General features: G+C 39.2%; 1 protein-coding gene across 2 annotated transcripts; it reads left to right on the forward strand.

The window, feature by feature from the left end:
• The first annotated feature begins 1,216 nt into the window (after positions 1-1,216).
• Positions 1,217-20,443, forward strand: LOC140232390 (leucine carboxyl methyltransferase 1-like). Of its 2 annotated transcripts, none has more exons than XM_072312517.1 (8): positions 1,217-1,344; positions 12,285-12,373; positions 12,983-13,104; positions 14,110-14,248; positions 14,964-15,069; positions 15,653-15,875; positions 16,453-16,642; positions 17,561-20,443. In XM_072312517.1, exons 1-8 carry the CDS (start codon positions 1,292-1,294, stop codon positions 17,587-17,589), a joined length of 951 nt encoding a protein of 316 aa, XP_072168618.1. In that variant the 5' UTR covers positions 1,217-1,291; the 3' UTR covers positions 17,590-20,443. The 2 variants fall into 2 exon arrangements, with proteins under 2 accessions (XP_072168618.1, XP_072168619.1); XM_072312518.1 differs by lacking the exon at positions 1,217-1,344 and adding an exon at positions 11,307-11,500.
• The last annotated feature ends 2,156 nt before the right edge of the window (positions 20,444-22,599 follow it).

A 22,599-nucleotide genomic window follows, 5' to 3' on the forward strand; every position in this document is an offset into this window, starting at 1 on the left:
AAGTTATTTCCAAACTGCTGCAATGACTTCGAGTTTTTTTTCAGTTCATTTGGTGAAGTACACAGTGTATTCCATAAGATGGGAAACTTGTTGGAAAATTGTTGATTTTGCTAATTCTGTGCAGTGGGGGGGGGGGGCTGAAAATGTAGATCTCTCATACGTTATATTGTAAGAGTGAATACTGCTGTTTAGATGAAAACAGTTTTCTAGAGGGACTGGTAATACGCCATGTGAACACTGCTGCCTAAAAATTCCTGTTTGAAAATAAATCATACCTTGAATTGACAATACATTCATTTTTTTTCTTTTTTTTAGTGCAGAAATTGGAAATAAATATTGTAAGTGGGTTATATGATATGAATTCACTCTTGTGCAACAAATGAATAAATTTAATAACTCTTTTTTTCTTAGTTGAACAGTATAGATATATACAAACACATCCTCTGTGGAGGGGATGGAGACATCTGCAGCAAGGTATCCCTCACCTGCTTCCCTGATCCAGGATCCCCCACCCCTTTTTTCCACTTTTTTTTTTTCTGTATTTGGGTTTGGTGGGGGCTGTAATCTTATTTTGTTTGTTTGTTTGCATTTGTGAGTATGCTCTGATTTCCAAAAGTGCATATTTTAGTCTAAGTCATCTGCACCATCATCTTCATATAATCATCATCATCATCATAATCACCAACTTCATGATCATCATCTTCGTTGTAGTCATCATCATCACCACCATCACCATTACCATCATCAGGATCATCATCATCATCATCATCATCATCATTATCATCATTATCAATCATCATCATCATCACCATTACTTCGTATCACACGCTGGAGTAGCTCCCATCAAAGATCTTTGATCCCCAATGCATGACCATCCTAGTATATTTTCCCACAAAAAGCTGCAACAGGGATTACTCCTTCAAGGTTCAGCGATGCTAACTCATAAAAGTGAATGATTACAAACAATACAAATTACACAATAATTATTATGAACATAAGGAACAAAAAATAAAATCAATAAAACATACAAATACAAAAAAAAAAAAAATAGACTCGGAATTTGTCAACACTGACAAATTAGGTGATCCGATCTATTGGGAAATCAATGATAATTTCCAAACCCCGCAGTGCTGGCTGCGGCCGGCTGGCTGGCGCGGTCCACGTCGTCCTCGTCCCATCAATTCAATACGCTGTAAACAAACAACAATCGGTAAATTTTGTCGGGGTGCCGGCGACGTCGGAAATCACGCAGATATTTCTTGAAATATTTTACATTGAATGAACATTCACAATGTCAGATGAGGCGGTTCAAGCAACTAATGATGATGCTTCGATGTGTAAAAGGTGAGCAGTATTGTTGAATGAATTGTTGGCCTCTTCCAGAGGTGGAACTCTTGTACCAAAATTGAAGTCGTTACTAGGAGCTTAGGATTGTCAGTCCCACGCGTAAGGTATTATGTGGTTACAGCACAGTACGCGGCCTGCGCTGCCATGCCAGCTGACCATGCAATGCTGACCGTGGTGCATGCTATGGTGCCATTCACTGCAATTCTTGATGGTGTGTGAATAGATTCTGTGACCGTTGCTAAATTTTCTTTCTGCGAATTCATGTGACACATTCAGTATTCTTAGGGAGAACATAAAGATAGCCCTGAATAAAGATTCGGAAGGAGGAGGAGATCGAGATGGAGATGATTCCAGGGAGGACTCACGTGTGTAGTCACAGGTAGGGGTCCCGAACGTCAAGGACATAGCATTCAGAAATTGGACACCCGCTTAATTACGTGTTAATTAATCCGCACCATCTCGTACGTACGCGTACGTCAAAATGAATGAGGTGTCAAATTGCATCCGCCGCCATTAAAAATGAAATGAATCCTCATAAACTTACCACAAATTCTACACGTTCATCTCACTTTCCTACCCCGATATGCAGCTATGACAAACTTTGTACATTGTAAATCATTATTACGGAAAGACTTGCCTAAACATGATGTGGAAGACGCAGAATATTCCAAAAATATATCCGAGTACATGCTGACTGTTGACCTTCAATCGATGACCATGCTGAATAAGTGATTGCGCAATGCCTGGCCCCGCCCTCCCAAGGGGCCCCGTGTTAATCCTAGTAGCGGGCGCCCCACACCTTCTCACTTCTTTGGCTGGGGCCCTGTCAACGGTACATCAAAAAAATCCAATTTGTAGTGGAAATGACAGACATTTGTCCCCTTTATTTATCTTTTCAGCCACTTATTAGATTGCTTGCTTTGATAGAGAGCTATACATAAAAAAGAATGTAGCATATGTTACTGTTGATTTTACGCGATTTTAACATGTATCCACATTTGCAAAATATTTTTTATGATTTTTTCCATTCGGTTTGGGCCCCAAAGGCCCTAGCGCATTTTGGCGCAAAGGAAAAAACCCTTTATTCATGAGATGATGTCATGCAGGTTCTGTTAATAGGCGGAGCTAACGCCGACTGAACGCAGGGGTATAGTCTTTGGCCAAGGCAATTACGATAATTATACAATTAATACACAGGTGAGAGTGCGTCAATGAAGTTGTAGCGCACTCGAGGGTATTTACAATTGTGAAACATGCACGATCGAGGCGAAGCCGAGTGCATGTTGCACTACATTGTAAATACTCGAGAGTGAGCTGCATCTCCACTAATTATTTGATTTATAAAATGGGTCGAAAACTAACAGAATTTTTCATGTACCTTTGTGGGTCAATACCAGTCAGCTACATGTAGCACTCGCTCAAAAGTCAAGATGTCCGAAAATGTTCGTCCCAAACATTTACGCATGTCGCACTCGGAAATCCCGCACATATACGTAGGCCATCGCCACACATGTTATGCACAAGGAAAGGCCGGCTGGCATGGCACGGCAGCCAGAACTAGAAATGAATTAAGAGAAAGGTCAATGACAATTTGACAATTGACAACTGACAATGACAATGACAATTTAATTTATCTCATGTCACCCAATCAGGGTATTGGAGATAACCATGTGAATTATACATTTGAGATTACATATCGACAAAAAAAAAAAAACAAACAAACAATATGAAAAAGTACAATGAAGGTACCTGTACATAAATTTACTGGGGAAAAAAAAAAAGTGTAATCTTATGCAATGAACCAAATAACCAAATAATTAAAAGTTGTTTGTCTAGAAGTTGTTTACAGGATTGACAGCGCGTACTAAGTAGCGCGCGACGCACTTGTAACAACTGCGCATGCAAGTATAAGAAAAATCATGAGCGCGCACGTGACTCATTTCAGCGCTTCCAATTGGCTACATTCTTGAATCCATTATATAATGCCATTTTCCCCATATGCACACGCGTACGCGTACGCACGCTATACGTTACACACGTTTACTATAAGGCTACGGGACAGCATGCAAGGCTCCCCACCGTAAACTCTGTATTCCAATTTAAATGATCTCTCCTTTAAGAATTCTAACCAAAATTGATCTAATTGTCAAATATCTAACAAACTATATTCATCTGCATTGCTTGTAAAGAACGCAGTACCTGTTGTATGCAGGTACAATGTACTCGTATTTGATCGCGTGTTATCCCCACGCACCACGTCGGGTTTGGTTTATGCTGTAAAACGAGGAATTTTCGCGTGCACTTTAATTTCGCGAATTTCGCGAGCGCCAAGATTCGCGAAATTAAAATGCACGCGGAAGTCCTTGTTTACACTATATGCATTGAACGCCAGTGGCACTTCGCGAAAATTTCATGCCACGAAAAAGGCTGTCGGTTCCAATTCGCGAAAAATTCATGCCGCGAATATATCATGTTTTACAGTAAGTACGTACGCGTACGTGTACTCTATGAACAGGGGGGCATGTTCAGTGCTGTAAAGCGATCGCGCTGTGTGCGTGACTGCTTGGACGTGGCCTATGACATGTGTGTTATTGAATTAAACTGATATGTGCCTACCTTTGCTTACATATATGCAATAAACATAGACTCAACATCACATAAGCCCATCATAAACTAGAAAGAATTGAGGTTGTATAAAGCTATACAAAATTATCGTTTTATACTCTCATTACGATGTTCCAATCGTAGGCATATATTCATGTGACATATTGCCGAATTTGCATACCACGATTACCATATACGGCACCAACTTCATTCATATTCGAGTTTGAACTTCATCAGGATTTCACAGTTAATTGAAACTTAATACTATTGTAAGTACAAAGAACATTATATGATATGAATAAATGATACTTCCAATGGAATATATGTGCTGAGTTTACCGTCAAGGTTCAAGGACATCAAGAAACCACGCCGCGCAACACATTCGTTCTCTCTCGATCCCATACAACGCCACGATACACCTCTGCCTCTCTTCTACTGGCAGAGCAGAATTAATCCGTAGCTGCAAACCTTTCTGTTAGAAGTGTTAATCAGCATAACTTACTGCTAGAAGACCTGCCATAAATATGAATATAGATACAACATAAACAGACTAAAAAATTGAATGGTCTTCTTACCAACTGTCACGGCGACATGGACCTTTTTCTGCTGAAGAGAGGAAGAGATTTAGCGTGTCACAGTACTCTGTGAATAGAGCGTGCCTTCTGTTTCACAATGCGATACTATACGTGGCGTGGCGTGGCAAGGGACATTAAACAGAGAATGGCCTTGTTTTGATCACGAGGAGGAGAAAGGCCTCCTGGGTAATATAAACAAAACCGAGAGAGAGGTGTGAGAGAGAGAGAGGGGGAGAGAGATGGGGTGGGGGTGGGGGTGGGGGTGGGTAGATTGTGTGTTGTGCAGCAGTGAAAGAGTGAGCTCTAAGAAGAGGAAGATTGAATTGAAGAAGAAAGCAAAAGGAGAAATTGTACTGCAGAGATAACAATATATGACTGTTTTCCTTCAAACAACATATTTTTTAGTGTTCATGGTTATCTATATAATAATTTCGTTTTATTTCAGGTATAGGGCTATTATACTTGTTATCTTAATTTTCATACAAATGATTTATTGTGTCATATGATTCTGTTATGTTTCTGCATGTCACTATTATTTTTGGAACGAAAATAAAAGATTACTCATACTACAACGGTATAGAAGGTGAAGACATAATGTCATTTCTCGCGTTATTTCAGTGTTGTGTCTCGTGTATGATGTTCGGAAATATTTGATTGTGCATTGTGTATTGTGATATAACTCATGCATCTATGTTGACAATTATTTTGTACTTTGGCGGGTGTAGGCATACATGTATCTTTTATATACACCTGAAGCACTTCAACTCAATATTGATACGCAGCTTACAGCTGCGCTGCCCCTTGAGGCCATAGTGTTCGTATTTTCTATGGCTTTCCAGCCTCTCTTGCGATAAGAAGTTAAGACGCTTAAGCTCAATCTTAATTGGTCATAAACTTGACCTCCCAAGCACACAACAAAGGCCTCTTTCAAATTTTGTAATCCCCTGTTGTTTGAACCCGGCTGCTGGTAGCCTTGGCGTGGGAACTATGTTGTCTTTTGCGATAACCTTGGCTTGAAAAGCTAGCCGGAATGCCATGCTGGTATATGATAGTCACTGTACTTCTCGAACGCCAGCGTGATAGGATCACCAAATCTCTAACCTCGTACATATCAAAAGTCGTTATATGCAGTATTACACTTTTCAAAGCCTCCAATATTGGTAAGCTATACGTGTTTCTTCTATTTTGCATTAACTTGTTGGGTGTGAAATAAGTTAAATGATGATGTTGTATCCGCTTTCAGTTACACAATGCTTTTATTATGTTTGAAGAGTTTCACATAAAGTTCGAAATTTCCTGCTACTTGCTGGGATTTCTTCGTCATCAGAATTAACATTCAATACATTATTCTAACGTCTTGATATATTACAACTACAGTGTATTTCAATTACCCTAACATCTTGAAGATGAACTATGCAATTTATGCAATTTGTCTTGTAATGTTGCTGTGAAAGTGACATTTCCGGCGTATATAAACACAAATAACTTTTGCGGTAACTTTACAGTATGTCGGTCAAGGTTGATTATTCTATATATTATGTGTGTGCTTTTGTCATGTCGGTATAATTTGGTAGTAGATGGATATATTTTATATTGAAATGAGAAGCAGTGAGTTAGCAAGCATAGAAGCAGCGTAGTCTCATTGTAGTGGTCGATCCTTGTTAGCGTATACACATCCCTATATTATATTATTTTGAACTTGCAAAATAGTCTTTTAGAATAATTGGTCTCTCTTGCTAGATTCGTATTATCTTCGTTTTCAAACTTGATATCGTGTGCTTTTTTATCTGTTTGTTTCATTCCAGAATTTTATTTATTGTCCTTATGTTCACCTGCTGTTCTTCGACCTTTTTTCGGCTTTTGTTGAACCACTTCGAGTGATGAATTCGTTTCGCGAACTCTAGATAAGTTAAACGGTTGATTCATCAGGTTCTTTTGTTGGATGTTTTGTCGTATATAACATGACCAATACTCCTCTTTGATACGCGCTTAGCGAATCTGAATCGCGTATAAAGCGAAGCAGCCGAAATAATCATCATTGACTCATATTCAAACACTTCGAATTCGGTCTATGCGAGAAAATGAGAATGGTAAAACGGTCACTAATAAGTCTTGTAGTTTTTTTTTCGCTGAATTACCGTTTCGAAGCATATTATTGTTCGGGTTTTTTTTTTTCAGAATAATTTATTGTTATTTCGGGAGAATATGTTTGCGATAAAGCAGTTCAAAAATGCGGAGGTATAATATACCAGTGTGACGCTGAATTGTTGCTGTGGCCAAAAGTATTCTTCCTCAATAATTGGCTGATACGCAGGTAGAGAACCGTGCATCAATTTTGATTTTCATGAATTAAGCATATGATTGTGACTAATTCCGGTTTTTATTGTTGTTGTTGTTGTTTTTGTTGTTGTTTTGTTTTTCTTTTGTTTTGTTTTGTTTTGTTTTGTTTTGTTGTTGTTGTTGTTGTTGTTGTTGTTGTTGTTGTTTTTTTGTTTTGTTTTTTTTTTGGGGGGGGGGGTTATACACCAACACTAACAACATCAATCTTGGTTGAGCGCACTTGGGAACTGCCCCCAAGGCCCTGCCCAAGCCCTCTTTTCACCCCGTAGGATCAGGCGAGGAGTTAGTTCCTGTATTTATTGTCATATGCTTGCAGGTTCACGTGGGCAGGGAGGTGACTGTTGCAGGCTCTTTTCTTCACATTACTAACATCTTCCTTCTGCCAATCAGAGTCTGTGACTTTTGCTTGTTGCTCTTGGCTCTTCGGTACCAGATAAATGGCGAGCATTCCTCTGCAATTCAGCTTCAAGGAGCTTCGTAGGCCCTGCGATGTAGCTTCTGTTGGGAGAGAAGAAAAAAGGCGGGAACAATGATGCGGCCATACACTAACATGCATGACACACACACACAAGGAGAGAGAGGGAGAGAGGGAGAGGGGAGAGAGAGAGGGGGGGGGGGGGGGGAGCACACTCCTGCACACACTCGCTCGTCATCAATCTCTCTTCACACATCAGTCTGTTATCTTCTCTTCCTCTCTCTCTCTCTCTCTCTTCCCCCTCCCCCCCCCCCCTTTCTCTCTCCCTCTTCCTCTCCAGCGGCATTGTTTATAAACCTCCCTGGTTTATATTACCCATCAGGCCTCTCTCCCGCTTGTGATAAAGGCAAGGACTCTCCCAAACATTCGCCATTTTGTATCTCCCATGCGCTTGCCACGAATATTAGAGAACTGACCTGAAGCGATCCAAACAGCTTTCATCAGAAGGGATTCAGATTTTATGTTCTGGGCGGCATATGCAATTGGTAAGAAGACATTTCAGTTTTCTATTCCTTTGATGTTCATACATGTGATGTGTATTATGTCAGTATAGTAGCCTAAGTTACATCAGGCAGTTTTCTGATCATAGAATAGCTTGACCGAAGATCGGTTCCTATCTTGTTGTTCGTTGTTGCCGGGAATTATGTTCCGGCCCGGGGAGGCATCACGAAATCCCTTCCTTCCTATCTGAAGGAGAACCGTATAAGTAGAAACAGACAAGGAAAACAAATTACAAAATCCCCCCAGACAGACGGATTTTCCGTCTACATATAGATTCAAGACAAAAAAAATCCGTCTTTGCGGAGTTTTTAATATTTTTTTTTCCATTCTCGGCTCTCCTCCGCCTCCTTTACTAGAGTAGAGGGGCTTGTATGAATGAAGCGAGACGCAGCATTCTCCGCGGACGGATCTTCGGACGGAACATTATCCCGACGACCAGATACAAAAACGATCTTCCGGTCAACAGAGATCAACTCTGTTTAATACGCGTACGGGCAATACTAATTCCAAACGTAAGATGTTTGGTATGTAATAGCCATTTATAATCATGGATTAAGGGCTGGAATATTAAACACTGACAAATAGAAGTGATGCATATGAATCATAGTACACAATGAAGTAGAGGTTACTACAAGTAGTATCCTTTCTGAGGGGAAATCTGCGTGAGTTCACGTATTATTGTTGGTATGGTATACATTGTATCACCAATGTCCCATGCAATGCTCACTCGAGGTTATTGGAACCATGGCTTGCTCCTGTTATTAGGCTTCAATGTGCTGGTCATGATAATTATGCAAAATAAGCAAAGAAATCTTCAACCAAAACAATTAACCATTGTTAAAGACGGAACTTGACTTCAGTGCATATTCAATGCAGCCAAAACCGGGATGCTTTTGTCCCCTGCCCGAGCTATCCCATCGGAAACGCTGCTCCGCGCACGGCACCTGTTGTATTAACGGTGTCAGAATGATCAGCTCCACCCTTCCAACTTTGATTTTAAAAACGTTTAAGATATCCCATAATGATTCATTATATGTGTTGTCTGTTGTATCATCCTAACATTTTTGCAAAAACCTAAAATATAAAGAGATATCAGTATTTTTTTTTCTCATTAAACTGTTGGCGGTTTAGTCTGGAAACTTTTTCTGTTGTTCACATTTTGTATATTTGACAAAACTTACATGCATAACATCGATTATACGGAATTTAAATTTTACAATAGTTATTCTATCCATGCATAATAATTCACATCTAAAAAGTATTTTGAAACACTAATACCGCGGGGGTTTTGTTTCATCTGCAAGTAGCAAAGCCACGATTTATGACCATTAGATCAATTGAATGAACACCAAACATTTTGTCCTTCCCCCATTCATTATTTGGAATTGATGTTGAGTCTAATCCCCCTTAATGAATGTATACCTTCTCCATGCCAAAACTAATCCCTGTTCAACTTCAAGACCCCGCCCCATTGTCACCTTCATTTTATGTTGATCATTGTGTGTTTGAATAGGGGCTGTATCGAGTGAGTCGTACTTTTCAAGTGTACATGGGATTTGACGCTCGAAGTTATACATGATATTAGAACTAGAAGAGATTTGATTAAATACTTAAATAGCGAATGTGTGTATCAGAAGTCATTCTGCAGCGTAGTATAGGAACCTGATTCCAATACGCAACAATAGTATTTGAGATTAACTCATTATACGCGATAAAAGGATTTTTTTTTTCATATTGACATTCTTTTGCTTTGATAAGCATATTGTGTGAAAAACAAATGAAGTTTCGTTCCAAAAATGGAGGAAATAGCTGTACATTCGCATTAGTATACTATTCCCCGATCCTTTGCGAAATCAGTTTCCATTATATGATATATATATATATATATATATATATATATATATATATATATATAAATGTATATATATTAATATTTATAGTTATTTATTCATTTTTTTTTTGATAAATTGTAGATATCTCAGCACATTAACGTTTCCACGACGATCTGCCATTGGAAGCACAGACGCACCAGAATTCATCGCCTGGCGGGAGGATGGACTGCCCTCCGTAGCCTCATCACTCCTGCTGCCGTCAGGCCCTGGCTGAAAGTCACACCCTTCAAGGCGAGATGACAGATCACAAGCAAGCCGGAAGGACAAGTTTGCATCTATAGGCAGAGTTATAACACATTTCAATTAGGGTGCATTCAAACGGTATTGCATATACAAACATTTTCTTGTCTTCCTAATAGATTTTCTTTGTGAAGAATGAAATTGTATAGGCCTAGTCATCGGCGATGCTGATTTTAATGATAACCAAATGCTGACACACGGACAATTTAATCAAAACATAGCTCTGTATTTTGGTTGTTATCCATGGAGGTTACTTTGAAACGTTGAATTGTCACACAAGTCCTACTCAGAAATTATGAGGACAAGATTTTTTTCAGACTGATACTAGTAATAGAAGGCCTTTTTACATGACTATATGAGTGCAGATTTCAATATAACCGTTCTTCATTATACCTCCCTACAATGAGGGTAAATATTGAGGCTGTATTGCCATTATCGTTTCATATTTCTATCTTGTGAAGAAAGATAAATGGAGTATAGTGCTAATCTGTCACGTGACAAGATTTCAAAAAAAAAATCGAAGTTCATCTAGCTGTAATCAATGTTGCCGGTGCATACCATCACCAGTTTCGTCGTTTCTTGTGAATAATATAAAGGGGTACGGGGCTTGTGTAACAGCACTGAGCAACTCGTACTAGCTTGGGGCAACCACAACTCTAAATATAGACTCGATACTGTCAAAAACATGTTTGTACTAAGGGAAGCAGAGGAATAGGTCAGGAGGAAGTAGAAGGTGAGGAGAGAGGAAAAAATGGACGACGGAACGTCTTGCTTGTTGACTAAAAATGAAACTTTCGCTACACACACAGCTAACTGGCCAGTCAGTCCGGAAGAATGACGCACGCACGCAACACAAGCACGCCGATGCGATGGACGGAGGTACAGTGAGCAACGGACCCGATTCACCCGCACACAATTGACTTCGGCCAGCCTGACAGCGAAGTAATATGGTGCTTCGTACGTGGTAGCTTTGCCCGTGAAATTCAACTTGAAAATTTGATTTAATTTTCAATTTGAGCTCGTACAGATATAGTTCAACTGTAAACAACTCATGACGTGTTACATTTGGTTCTTCATATGGTTTCTTTCTGACCATATTGATGATTTTTCTTGATTCGGTCATCGTAAACCCGTCCGTAGTTAATACTGCTGATGCACGTAAACCAATGCTCTTACACTTGCGCACAAGTCCCCAATCCTTCATTCCGAGCATCAGTTGTCATACTCTGGAAGGGTTCACGATTAACCAAATCAAGAAAAATCTTGATCTAGACAGAAAGAGATCTTTTTATGAACCAAATTTTGCAAGTCATAATACGGCAACGACTAAACAACATCTGCACTTATTCAAATTGAAATTGCTTTTCATTTTTAAGTTGAAATTTAGGGGCAAAGCCACCACTTACGAATCACCAAGTCCTATCGCTCAACAGTGTACAACACACATCTGCAGCCGGAACATGCTTCACGTTCGACTCGCAGTTGGGTTACTACTACGAAATGAAGATTAATTTTCACATCCACCGGTATGGGCTATGAGTTTACGAGAAAGGTCGGTATAAAAGAAGAAAATTGCCGATCTGGAATACTTGGTTACAATGAGGAGTGAACTGTAGGTACCGAACTATGTCAATTAATCTTCATTAGTATTGCAGAAAAGTAAACAAACGACTTCGATCAAGATCAATACCTGACATAGCTCCGCCCATAAGTCACGTGAATTGGCCAAATCTGAACACCGATCTCGAGCACGTAGCACGCGCGAAATCTAATTAATATTCCAATCATTTGGTGCCAAACTGGTGTCAGTTTAACTCGGAAATTTACGCTTTTGGGGAAATTTTACCGTGAAAAAGACGAATTTCGGCAGTTGGAACGCTGTTGTGTACACAGGTAAGGTATCATTTCTGTAAAAAGATTGTGTTTTGAAAAAGTGTCGGCGTACCTATCACAGGAGTCACACACCCGAGTTCGGGTGTCCGGTGGGGGCCGGGGTTCACTTTCAGTTCGTTCAGATCGACTTAAAAAGTTATAGTTGTGGTATGCTAGATATCCGCTGTCATGTAGCTTGCTAAAAAAAATAAAAAAAAAAATAAAATAAAATAAAATACAGGAAAAAATCCTTTGTCCCTTAATTTACTTTATTTTGTTAATCATGAATTTAACAGTTGTTACTAATACTATATATTGACAGTAGGCAACGTTAGAGCTCTACCTGTAATAACAGGCTGTATGAAAAAGTTGGCTTTCCAAAAAGTCTCTAAAATAATTTCATTCTTATATAATGAATATAAAAAATTCTGTCCTCAGATTTGCAGTGCAGCAAGGATACTGGAAGGATCCCTACATCCAGCTGTTGGTAAAGAGTGGACAACGCCGGGCACCAGAAATTAACAGAGGTTCAGTATCAGACTTGTCCTTCATTCGTTTCCAGAACTGCAGAAAATTGTTGTCAAAATGTCCCAAATTTGGCGCAACAAATTTGTGCAATACATTTAGATAATTTAAAAAAATGGAATGAGATCAGAGGTAACCAATGCATAATCTGGCTGATAAATGCTGAAGGAGACATAAATTTGGAAACGCTTTGACACAAATGTACAACAGATGTTTTAATTACGGCAGTAGCTTGAATCGAATCCATCTTTAAATTTGATCCATGGACTAAACATGCGTGAAATTTTACACAGGCTCATATCAGCGTGTGTTCATTATTTGATATCTGTTGGCGAATACGACATGCATTTAAGCAGTAAGTTTGCATAATCCAGGGACTGAATTTACATCACTTGTAGCAAAGACATGGAGCAGGAAGTCTATAATGAGATAAACTTATTTGTAACATAATCCATCTAACTTTGTTAGTGACAAAATTTCATGTGGGATTATATTGCAGTGGAAGAGAGCTTTGTCTTTCTACAAAAGTGAACGACGAAGATGTTTGCCTCCGTAAACCTAGATGCCTATGAATCACTGTTTCCCTGTCTTTTTGGCCCACCTTGCAACAGGCTACTATGCCAGGACCCAGGGAATGCATACGCTGCTGGTAAAGTTCATCCAGCTTACCAACAAGGACTGCCAGGTCATCAACCTCGGTGCAGGCTTTGACACACTCTTCTGGAGGTTAAAGGTCAGGTTACATCAGCCCTTCATAAATTTCTTATTTACCCTTTCTGTGCTGTGCCTGACATTATGAACATCTTTTGACTTGCTGTGTTTGCTCTAAACCAACCTAGATGCCCTGAAATGATTAACTGGCAATGAGTGGAGAGTACTTAGAGGGATGGTATAGTTGGGTTGAGGCTTCAGGTTTCCAACTTTTGTGAGATAATGGGAAACCTCTTATGAAACATGAAAGCACATACAATTCTAAGAGGAATGGAAAGTTTATTTGGTAAAAATTGGTTGTGAAATGGCTGAGATATCTTTGAAATAGAGAGGTCCTAAAATAAAAGGTGGCACCCACCTTTTATAAGGACCGCTTTGTTTTACTTTGTTTTTGTTTTTTTTATCTCGGCCATTGCAAAACCAATTTTCATCAAGTAAACTTTAAATTTCTCTTAGAATTGCATGCTTTTTCATATTTTGATGAGTTGTTTCTGATCATCGTGCTAAAAGTTTAAATCTGAATTCCCCATCTCATCAAAAACTGCCCCATCCCTTTAAACCTGTAAATTTGTATTGTGTCTCATTGGTCTTCATGTGGGAGACTTTGACATTGCTACACCCCGAAGTCAAGGAGTGTAATCATTAGAGGTAGACTACCATTTTGAGCAAGTTTCAGGGGAATTATCTGAATTGACAACAAACCACAGAGCTGCCAAGTCTATGTGACTCTGCAGGAGGCTTCCTGAACACTGATACAATGTATATATTTTGAAGAGAAGACATACATGTATACAAGAATTTGGAAAAAGCATCTGCCTACTGAGGTGCATATCTGTAACACACCAGCACAACCCTGATTGTATTGCATCCCAAAATACACTTGCCCCCAGCTGTAAAAAGTCAGATTTCAGAAATAGTGTTGCATCTTTGGTACCAACAACACTTGGCTATCTTCTCTGGTGATGAATGTCCACATTGTAGTGTTAAGAAATTAGTTTTTCCTTTGTTCTTGGTGTGTTCCATGCAGGACGAGGACCTGCTGCCCAGTCTGTATGTTGAAGTGGACTTTCGGGCAGTCACTAGCCGGAAGTGTCAGACGGTGCGCATGAGATCCAAGCTGCTGGAGGGAATCCAGGCAACATGTCAGGGAAAGAGTGTTGTCATAGGTAGGAGAATCTCTCTCGGACTCTATTCCTGTCTTTCTGTCTGTCTGTCATCTGTTTGTGTGTAGACTGTCTGGGTGTGCATGCTTATCTTTTACCTTGGTACTCTCTGTTTACAGTAGGAAGGCTTTTCTGTGTTTGTGTAGTCTACAGATAAAATGTAATGCCTATTCAGATTGGGGGGGGGGGGGGGATTCGGATGATAGAGAGATCTGGATAAATGGAGGCCAGATAGGAGAAGTTGGACTGTATGTAACAACATCTCAGAGCAGTTGACTGTCAGAAGAGAAGTATGGTATATAGTATGGTATAAAGTAGTATGAGTATACTATGGCATTGCTTGTCTCATGCTCTTTGTGTTGTACACTTTTTGTATCCCTGATTTGACACATACTTTCCTGGAAATAAGCATCTTTCTGCAGCTATGAGTCTCATTAAAAGTAAGTTATGCTGTGAACATAAATTTGATGTCTGCTAGAAAAACAAACACTCAGGAGAACAAACAATACAAACAACAAACAAACCAATGTCAGTGGCGGATCCAGAGGGGCGCACACCGGTCGTGCGCCCCCTCTTTGTTTTTGTTGAAACAAAAGAACAAAATGGGGGGGGGGGGGGGGGGGCTTGCGCTCCACTTTAATTTTGTAAAGGCGCCTCCCCTTTACGGAATTCCTGGATCCGCCCCTGAATGTGGTTATGGATGGTCCACCTTCTGCAGAGAATGCTGAGTTACACTCACCTGGCTACCACATCGTGTGGGGAGACCTCAGGAACGTGGCAGAACTGGAGGAGAAGTTGACCAAGGCGGTTGGTGTAGATTTCAAGTGAGTGACGCTCTTGGCATTTGGAAGACTGGTACATGTATCATACTTCCACGCCCTAACCTGTCTATCACTCTATATGCGTTAGGTTGTGAAATTCTGATCAATGATAACACTTCACATTCCTCTTATTTCATAGTGAGCTTGTACACTGGTGTGGGTTGTAAGTGACAGATATAGTCGGCAGTAGAGAAACTGGTGTATTGATCTTAATACATTTTGTGATAGCATGTCGATTTAATCAATCACTATGACGTTCTACTGTGAACTCTCACACACTTGTTAGTGAAGGCGTTTTGAAACTACTTCTTCAAATGACAAAGCATGTTTGGCTTGATAAAAGTACTAGTAGCTGTTTCAATTTTCATGAAATTCATAGATTAAATCACTTTGCTGTAGGATAAGCTGTGGAAGCTGTTAAAGTTGACTTGTCAATCCTCATGCAAGTTCATTTCATGCAAGCCTTCTCTTTCTTTTATTCCTTTTCAAATAAGAGGCCGGTGCTCGCAAAATACATATTACACTCAGACTGAAGTTCTAGGGACAGAAGATCAGTTTGAACCAACTTCTCCATCCCCCTTTTCAGAAAGCCTACCTTCTTTATGTCCGAGTGCGTACTTGTCTACCTGCACCACGACAAGTCTGCTGCCCTGCTGAAGTGGATAGCGAGCAAGTTTCCCTCGTCCTTCCTGGCCAACTACGAGCAGGTCAACATGGGGGACAAGTTTGGCATGGTGATGGCCGAGAACCTGCGGGCCCGGGGGTGCACGCTGGAAGGAGTGGCCCCGTGTAAAGACCTGGAATCTCAGGTTTGTCTCTCTCTACGGATCTCTCTCTGATATTTGGTCCCTGTAGTTTATAGATGGGTCACGAGCTAGAAAACTTGAGATAATGAGTGTAATGACTTGTGAAGTTTCCCTCCAGAAATGCTGGCAACTCATATGCTATGGGCTCTATTTAGGTTGAAGTGTGGGATAAGGATTACAGCACCTTGTACAGTTCTACCTGGTATTAAAAGGATTCTGTTTAATAGTGAAGGTTGAGATCCAAATCCGCTGTGTTTTATTTTGAAATATTTGTTGTATTGATGGTATGATCACTCAGCTTATGAAGGTAGTCGAGGAAGTTTTGAAGTAAATTATGAGTAACTTTTTATTGTACACGAAGGGTTAGTTCTTTTGCATGAGGACACCTTATCATGAAGACAATGGTTTGTTCTGTCCTTTTCAGAGCACTCAAAAATAAGCATCTTAATGTACAGAATATTTTGGGTACAGAAAAAAAGAAAAAGAAGATGATAATAATAATTATAAAAAAAAAAAAACCTCTGTGAAAATGAAGCTATCTGAAACAATTCTGATAAATGAACATCAAACTGTGCCACAGAAATCCCGCTTCACGTCAGTGGGCTGGCAGGGCGCTCAGGCCGCAGACATGCAGACAGTCTATGCCAGTCTGTCTCGCGAGGACATCTACCGCATCGAGAGGCTGGAGTTTCTGGACGAGACCGAATTGCTGGACCAGCTCCTCACACACTACTGCATCTGCTGGGCCTGGAACGACGCCACAAATCTTGGTGAGCCCAAGTGACCATCGTCGTTCGCACTCTGCACACTGGTTAAGGCATAGGCTAAATGACACTACAGGGAAACCCTGATAAAACAAACCCATGTACAATGAGGTATCAGTTTTAATGAGGTGAATTAAGTGGTCCTGACCCTCAATTTACTTTATGTATACTTGCTAACTTTCCCTATTTTCACCCCAGGAAAAGAGAGAAAAATGAGCGATTTTATCATGTGTCCCTATTTTGAAAATCTAGATTAAGTAATGTATTGGAAATTTAGGAATGTCCCTATCTTTAGAGTTATTCCCCTCATTTGTCCCTATTTCTTAGGTTTCAGGGTTGGCAGGTATGTATATGTTATGAGCTGATCTCTTTTCTTATACGTTTACAAGATACTAGTTATGATGAGGTACATTCAGTAATACTGGCGACTTCGTCATGACAATCCAACAATATGCAATACCCTCTAGCACATACATCTCATTTGTGTCATTGCAATAATTACCTCCTTGACGTGAATGTGTGTTCTTTCATTATTGGGGTTAATAATTCCATTCAGCCTAATAACATTCTCGAAGAGACAGTAATTTAGTTTGGTATGAACGTTTAACTAGGCTCCTTGCTAAAATTAGTGTGAAACACAGGTGAAACTCCAGGGTTTAAATTCACAAAGGGGGTTGAAATCAAATCCATGATTGAAATTAGTCCTTGAACTGTAACAAGTGCAAAATAGGTGTAGATTACACAGTCTCACCATCCGTTCAGTGTTAAATGGCTGTTGGCATACTTGATATTTTGTGTGCATTTTCACAGCCCTAATTTTCATAATCCATAGACTACCTGGTAAATTTAAACCACCTTTGTGAATTCCTACCTAAATGTTTTTGGTATCATGTCTGCATCTTCTTTTGTTCTCTACGCAAACAGGCCTGTCATCCATAGGGATCGGAAGGTGAGAGCATCATTTGTCATTACCATAGCAACGATTGTTGCAGAATGATGTGCTGAAGGAGATGGTTCCCGACATGGTCTGCCATTGTGGGGAGAAGAAACTGTCATATCGTCGTGAAGTCTTACCTTTGGTTGATGTAGCAACGCATGGAGAGAGTGCCTACTGTGATGAACTTGACCGTAAAACCGTGACTTTGTTGATGAACAACAAACATACAAATGTATCTCTCATCGTAGGTGTGATGTGCAATGGACAAAATTTTGGCTACATTGAGATGTTGTTTTGACATATTTGTCATGCATGCAATAGAATAATCTGGTGGCACATCAGTTTTGTTTTGTTTTGTTTTTCCTGTGATGCTCAAATATTCTGCTTGTTTGTGTGTATGGCTGTCTGTGTTACAGAAAGGATGAAAATCTGAAATATGATCCATGTATGAGATGAATGTAAACACCATGACTGTTAAATAATCTGAGAGAAAAATCAATTACCAAAGAGTGTTGTGTCACAAGATTTAAGCAGTCAATGACTGCAAGACATGTTGTTTAAAACCAGATAACAGCACTGCTCATGGTTGGTGTACAAAATACAGTTGCTGCCATAAAGCCGAGTGAAATTGAAATATTGTGCAAAGTTTAACATATCAGTGCCATTTTCGTCTACAAGAAAAACACAAAAATATTGTTGAGTAAAAGTACTTTGAATAAAGTTTGAAAAAGAGAACACTCAAGAAGATTGCTTTTGTCATCAGAATGTTTCTGAAGTAAAAGTGATTAGACACATTGAACTCTTTGCAGAGTCGAAGTTACTGTTTGCCACGTCAGCTGTGATGTATTGACCATTTGATTATGTTGGAGTGGTAGTAAGAATCAATACACTTTACAGTTATCAGATTGTGTAAATGTGAAGGAATTTAAATGTATGCTGTGAACATTTTGACGCAATCGAACTGACATGTGGTGTCTCATTTTGAATTGACAAATTTGAAAGAGGCATTGAGATTCTCAACAATAGGCATGATCAGACTGGCAAAAGATCTACATAGATGTTTAAGATTGTGAAATCTTTGCGATCTTTTGTTGTCCAGTCACAATGGCAGCCAAAGTTCTCGATCTTTGGATCCAGAAGTTTGGTTCACTCGTGCGTGTGCGCTCAAAAGAAGAAAGAGTGTGTCGTCTGACAGCGAGTGATTGTGATGTAACGATGAATACCTGTACATCACAGTGATTGTGCGCTTTGCAGGCTCCCTCTGCAAAATTCGCATGACAAAGATTTCAAAGTTTCAGTTTCCAGCTGTCACACTGGCAAGACTGAGAAGTTTGGCGAGGGTGGGGGAAATATCCCTAGTTGGAGTGGGATGTTTTGCGAGAAATTTCACAGGGAGTTTGCCTTCTCTCTGGCAAAACTTCGAGATCTTAAAGATTAAGGTGTAGATCAGACCTGTATGCTTCATGAGCCACTTTACAAAAATTTGAGAGGCATAGCTAGCATTTCATATTGGGCAACTGACAACACAATAGCTTGTCTAACCTCCCGTACCATTTAATTTCTATCATTCACCCTGAAAAATTGAAGGGAGGGTGAAGAAAGTCATGTCAAACTCCGTGAGACCAGTGAAATTACTTTCGTATATATTTATGGTGTGACAGTGACGTTAGCTACATCACAAGTCCTTTATTGGTGCATGAAGAGTCGGGCATTAAGAATGTTCTTCATTACTGTGTGTATGATACATCACACATAACTCGACCTTGATACTGATCACAACTTGTTTTATATACTGTATTTACAATGTCAATGGGTTCTGAACTGTATCCATTGCAGAACCTTCTAGTTGATGTGTGTACCAGTACAGTGCACTCCCGTTATAACTAACACGGTTATAACGAAATTCCGGTTACAATGAAATAAAATTTAGGGCCGCAACATTATCAACTCTATGTATTTTTATTGTTTATTCATTCGGTTATAACGAAATTTCGTTATAACAAAAGAAAACTGCCGGTCTCGAGGACTTCGTTATTACGGGAGTCCACTGTAGTTACAGTGGCTCCTTTCTGTACCCTGGGCCTTTCTCCATTGTAGTTGTCATAGCAGATTTGTTCATCCTTTGGTACAGTACTTAAATGGCTTGAAGGAATAGACATGGGATATTACCTACCTATATTCTGTCTTGGCATCGAGTTAATTGCCAGTCATCATTGTCAAACCTTACAATCCCAGAAGAGGGACCCTTTAGCATCTATTCCATCCATTTTCTCTCCAAATCTGCACACGCACAGATATGAATCATCATTTACACACATCTTAACCTGTTGAAGACTAGTCCCGAGTATACTCGGGCAGGTGTCTACAGGAAATGGGTGTTGTAGCAAAATCAGCCCGTTCTCAACAGGTTTAAAAGGTTTCATTGTACAGGCGAGACATATTTACAGTCAAGTCCTTGGGAGTGGCAGTTTTCTTTCATTATCTTGAAATTTTGTTATAGCAGTACAATAAAGTATGATATAATGAAGATATGTCTAGACTAAAATTTTGGGACTTGGAATTTTTACTTCATTGTAATGAGAGTTTCATATCTGTGTTTGTTATAATGGGAGTGCACCTACATGTACTTCAATATTTCTGTTATGAGCATTTCACATATGCTGCCTATGAACAAAACCAAGTTTTGTTGTCGTGTTTTCCTTCAGCTGTTCAGGTATCTTCTTTTTTTTTTTTTCTCCACAGATGATCTGTATCAACAGATCATCTGAAGTGTCTTGTGATTTGTCCGATATAGTTCGACGTTTTAGCACTTATTTTATAGAATTGTACTTGAAAGGACTTCCACTTTGGAGTAATTCATCCAAATAAAAAGTGACAAATTGTATATCCTCTACCCCAGCCATGTGTGGATTTTTTTGGAAGTCCTCTCCACTTGTGTTGACAAGTAATCTCTGTAATGCATATTTGGGTCAATGAGGGTTGGGATATCAATGTTCATGATGATGGATAAAGACCATTATCATCAACATCAATCAATCATCATCATCCTCCTCCTCCTCCTCCTCATCCTCATCATCATCATCATCATCATCACCATCCTCACAACATATATTATATTTGGGTCAATGAGGGTTAGGATATCAATGTTCATGATGATGGATAAAGACCATTATCATCAACATCAATCAATCATCGTCATCCTCCTCCTCCTCCTCCTCATCCTCATCATCATCATCATCATCATCACCATCCTCACAACATATATTATATTTGGGTCAATGAGGGTTAGGATATCAATGTTCATGATGATGGATAAAGACCATTATCATCAACATCAATCAATCATCGTCATCCTCCTCCTCCTCCTCCTCCTCATCATCATCATCATCATTATCATCATCACCGTCATCACAACATATATTATTCTTGGGTCAATGAGGGTTAGGATATCTATGCTCATGATGATGAATAAAGACCATTATCATCAATCAATCAATCAATCATAATCATCATCATCATCATCATCATCATCATCATCACCACCATCATCACAACGTACAATTGTATATAATATGTCAGGCTGTGTGTGTGTGTGTGTGTGTGTGTGTATTGAATGAAACTTGAATAAAGAATATCATAAAACAAAAACAAAAAATGACCACAATAAATTCAGAAAGAGACAAGGAGCCCAAAGTCTTAGAAGATTGTTGCTCTGCATTTTAATTCAGAAACAGACTACAATATAAAATCTTGACATTCTACTGAATTTGTCACAATTCCTGTAGAAACGTACTTGCACAAGATTACAAATGCACAGGCAGAAATGCCGAAAGGTTAGTATTGACCATACACTAACATTGTTAGGCAGAGAGAAAGATTTAAATCCACACAGGAACAGGTGAATAGTTTCAGTACACTGCTATATACTACACAACATGGCAGTGCATCAGATAAATCAAATGTTACAAAAGCAGCGTCTTTCAGTAACAAAATATACAGACATTGACAAGGTAATATACACAAAGAGGGTACAATGCATATCAGATTTCATTGCACAAGATTTAAACAGCAGAATACTATAGCCTTCTGTTGGTGAAACAGACTGTATTTGCAGAAAGAGAAAGTGATTATCAGTTGCATGACACACAACCAAAAGTTCCTTTGACATCATAATGATAACGGGTACATTTGCTGTAAGTTTGCATGGATTTGAAATAAAATCACAAGACAGATCTAATGCACAGAGCTGCATTACTTAGGGTTTATAGCCCTAATTGTATGTACGTGTACCTTTAATTATAGCCCCAGTTACCTCCCCCCCCCAAAAAAAAAAAAAAACAACAAAAAAACAAAAACAAAAACAAAAACAAAACAAAACAAAACAAAACAAAACATCAGTGAATAAATTTGTGTCTATTGATGGTTGAAACAATTGTCTACCCAAAGCACTAAAACAAAACTTGAAATGTCCAAGTCTTGAGTGCCCTGGAACTGTGACTGACTGATAGAATTTCTATGAAATTAATGGATCAGGTGAAGAACCTGATATGTCCTGTGTAAACATCATGCAAAAATTGATACAAATCTGTTTTCTTATGCTTGGGAGATTGTTTATTCTTATTTTTTAAAGGGGGAATAGGGTATAAACTGTCATTCAACCAATCAGAATACGTGCTAATCCAAGGTTGACAAAGACTTATTTATTTGAACAATGCTCTGTTCAACTGGTCAGATATTTACACTCCTTTCTCAGATTTCACTTCAAATTTGGGATGTGTACCTCTGCATACTTGGGCTGAGCTTTCAACAAGATTGTATCTGTGATTTCTCTGCTACAAAGACTTTAAGTAAGCATGGGACTTGACACCTGAAAGTGCATTGAACTTAACATATAACATCCCTGTCCCATGTTTGGGCTTTCGTGCAAAATGGATAAGGGGACATCTCACAGTTCAGCGATATGAAACATAAAAAAGGACAGTTTCATTGAATAGCTTTGTCACTTACCCAGAAAATTGAGTAATGA

The sequence above is a fragment of the Diadema setosum genome, chromosome 8, assembly GCF_964275005.1.
Source record: "Diadema setosum chromosome 8, eeDiaSeto1, whole genome shotgun sequence".
In the NCBI taxonomy this organism is placed as follows: domain Eukaryota; kingdom Metazoa; phylum Echinodermata; class Echinoidea; order Diadematoida; family Diadematidae; genus Diadema; species Diadema setosum.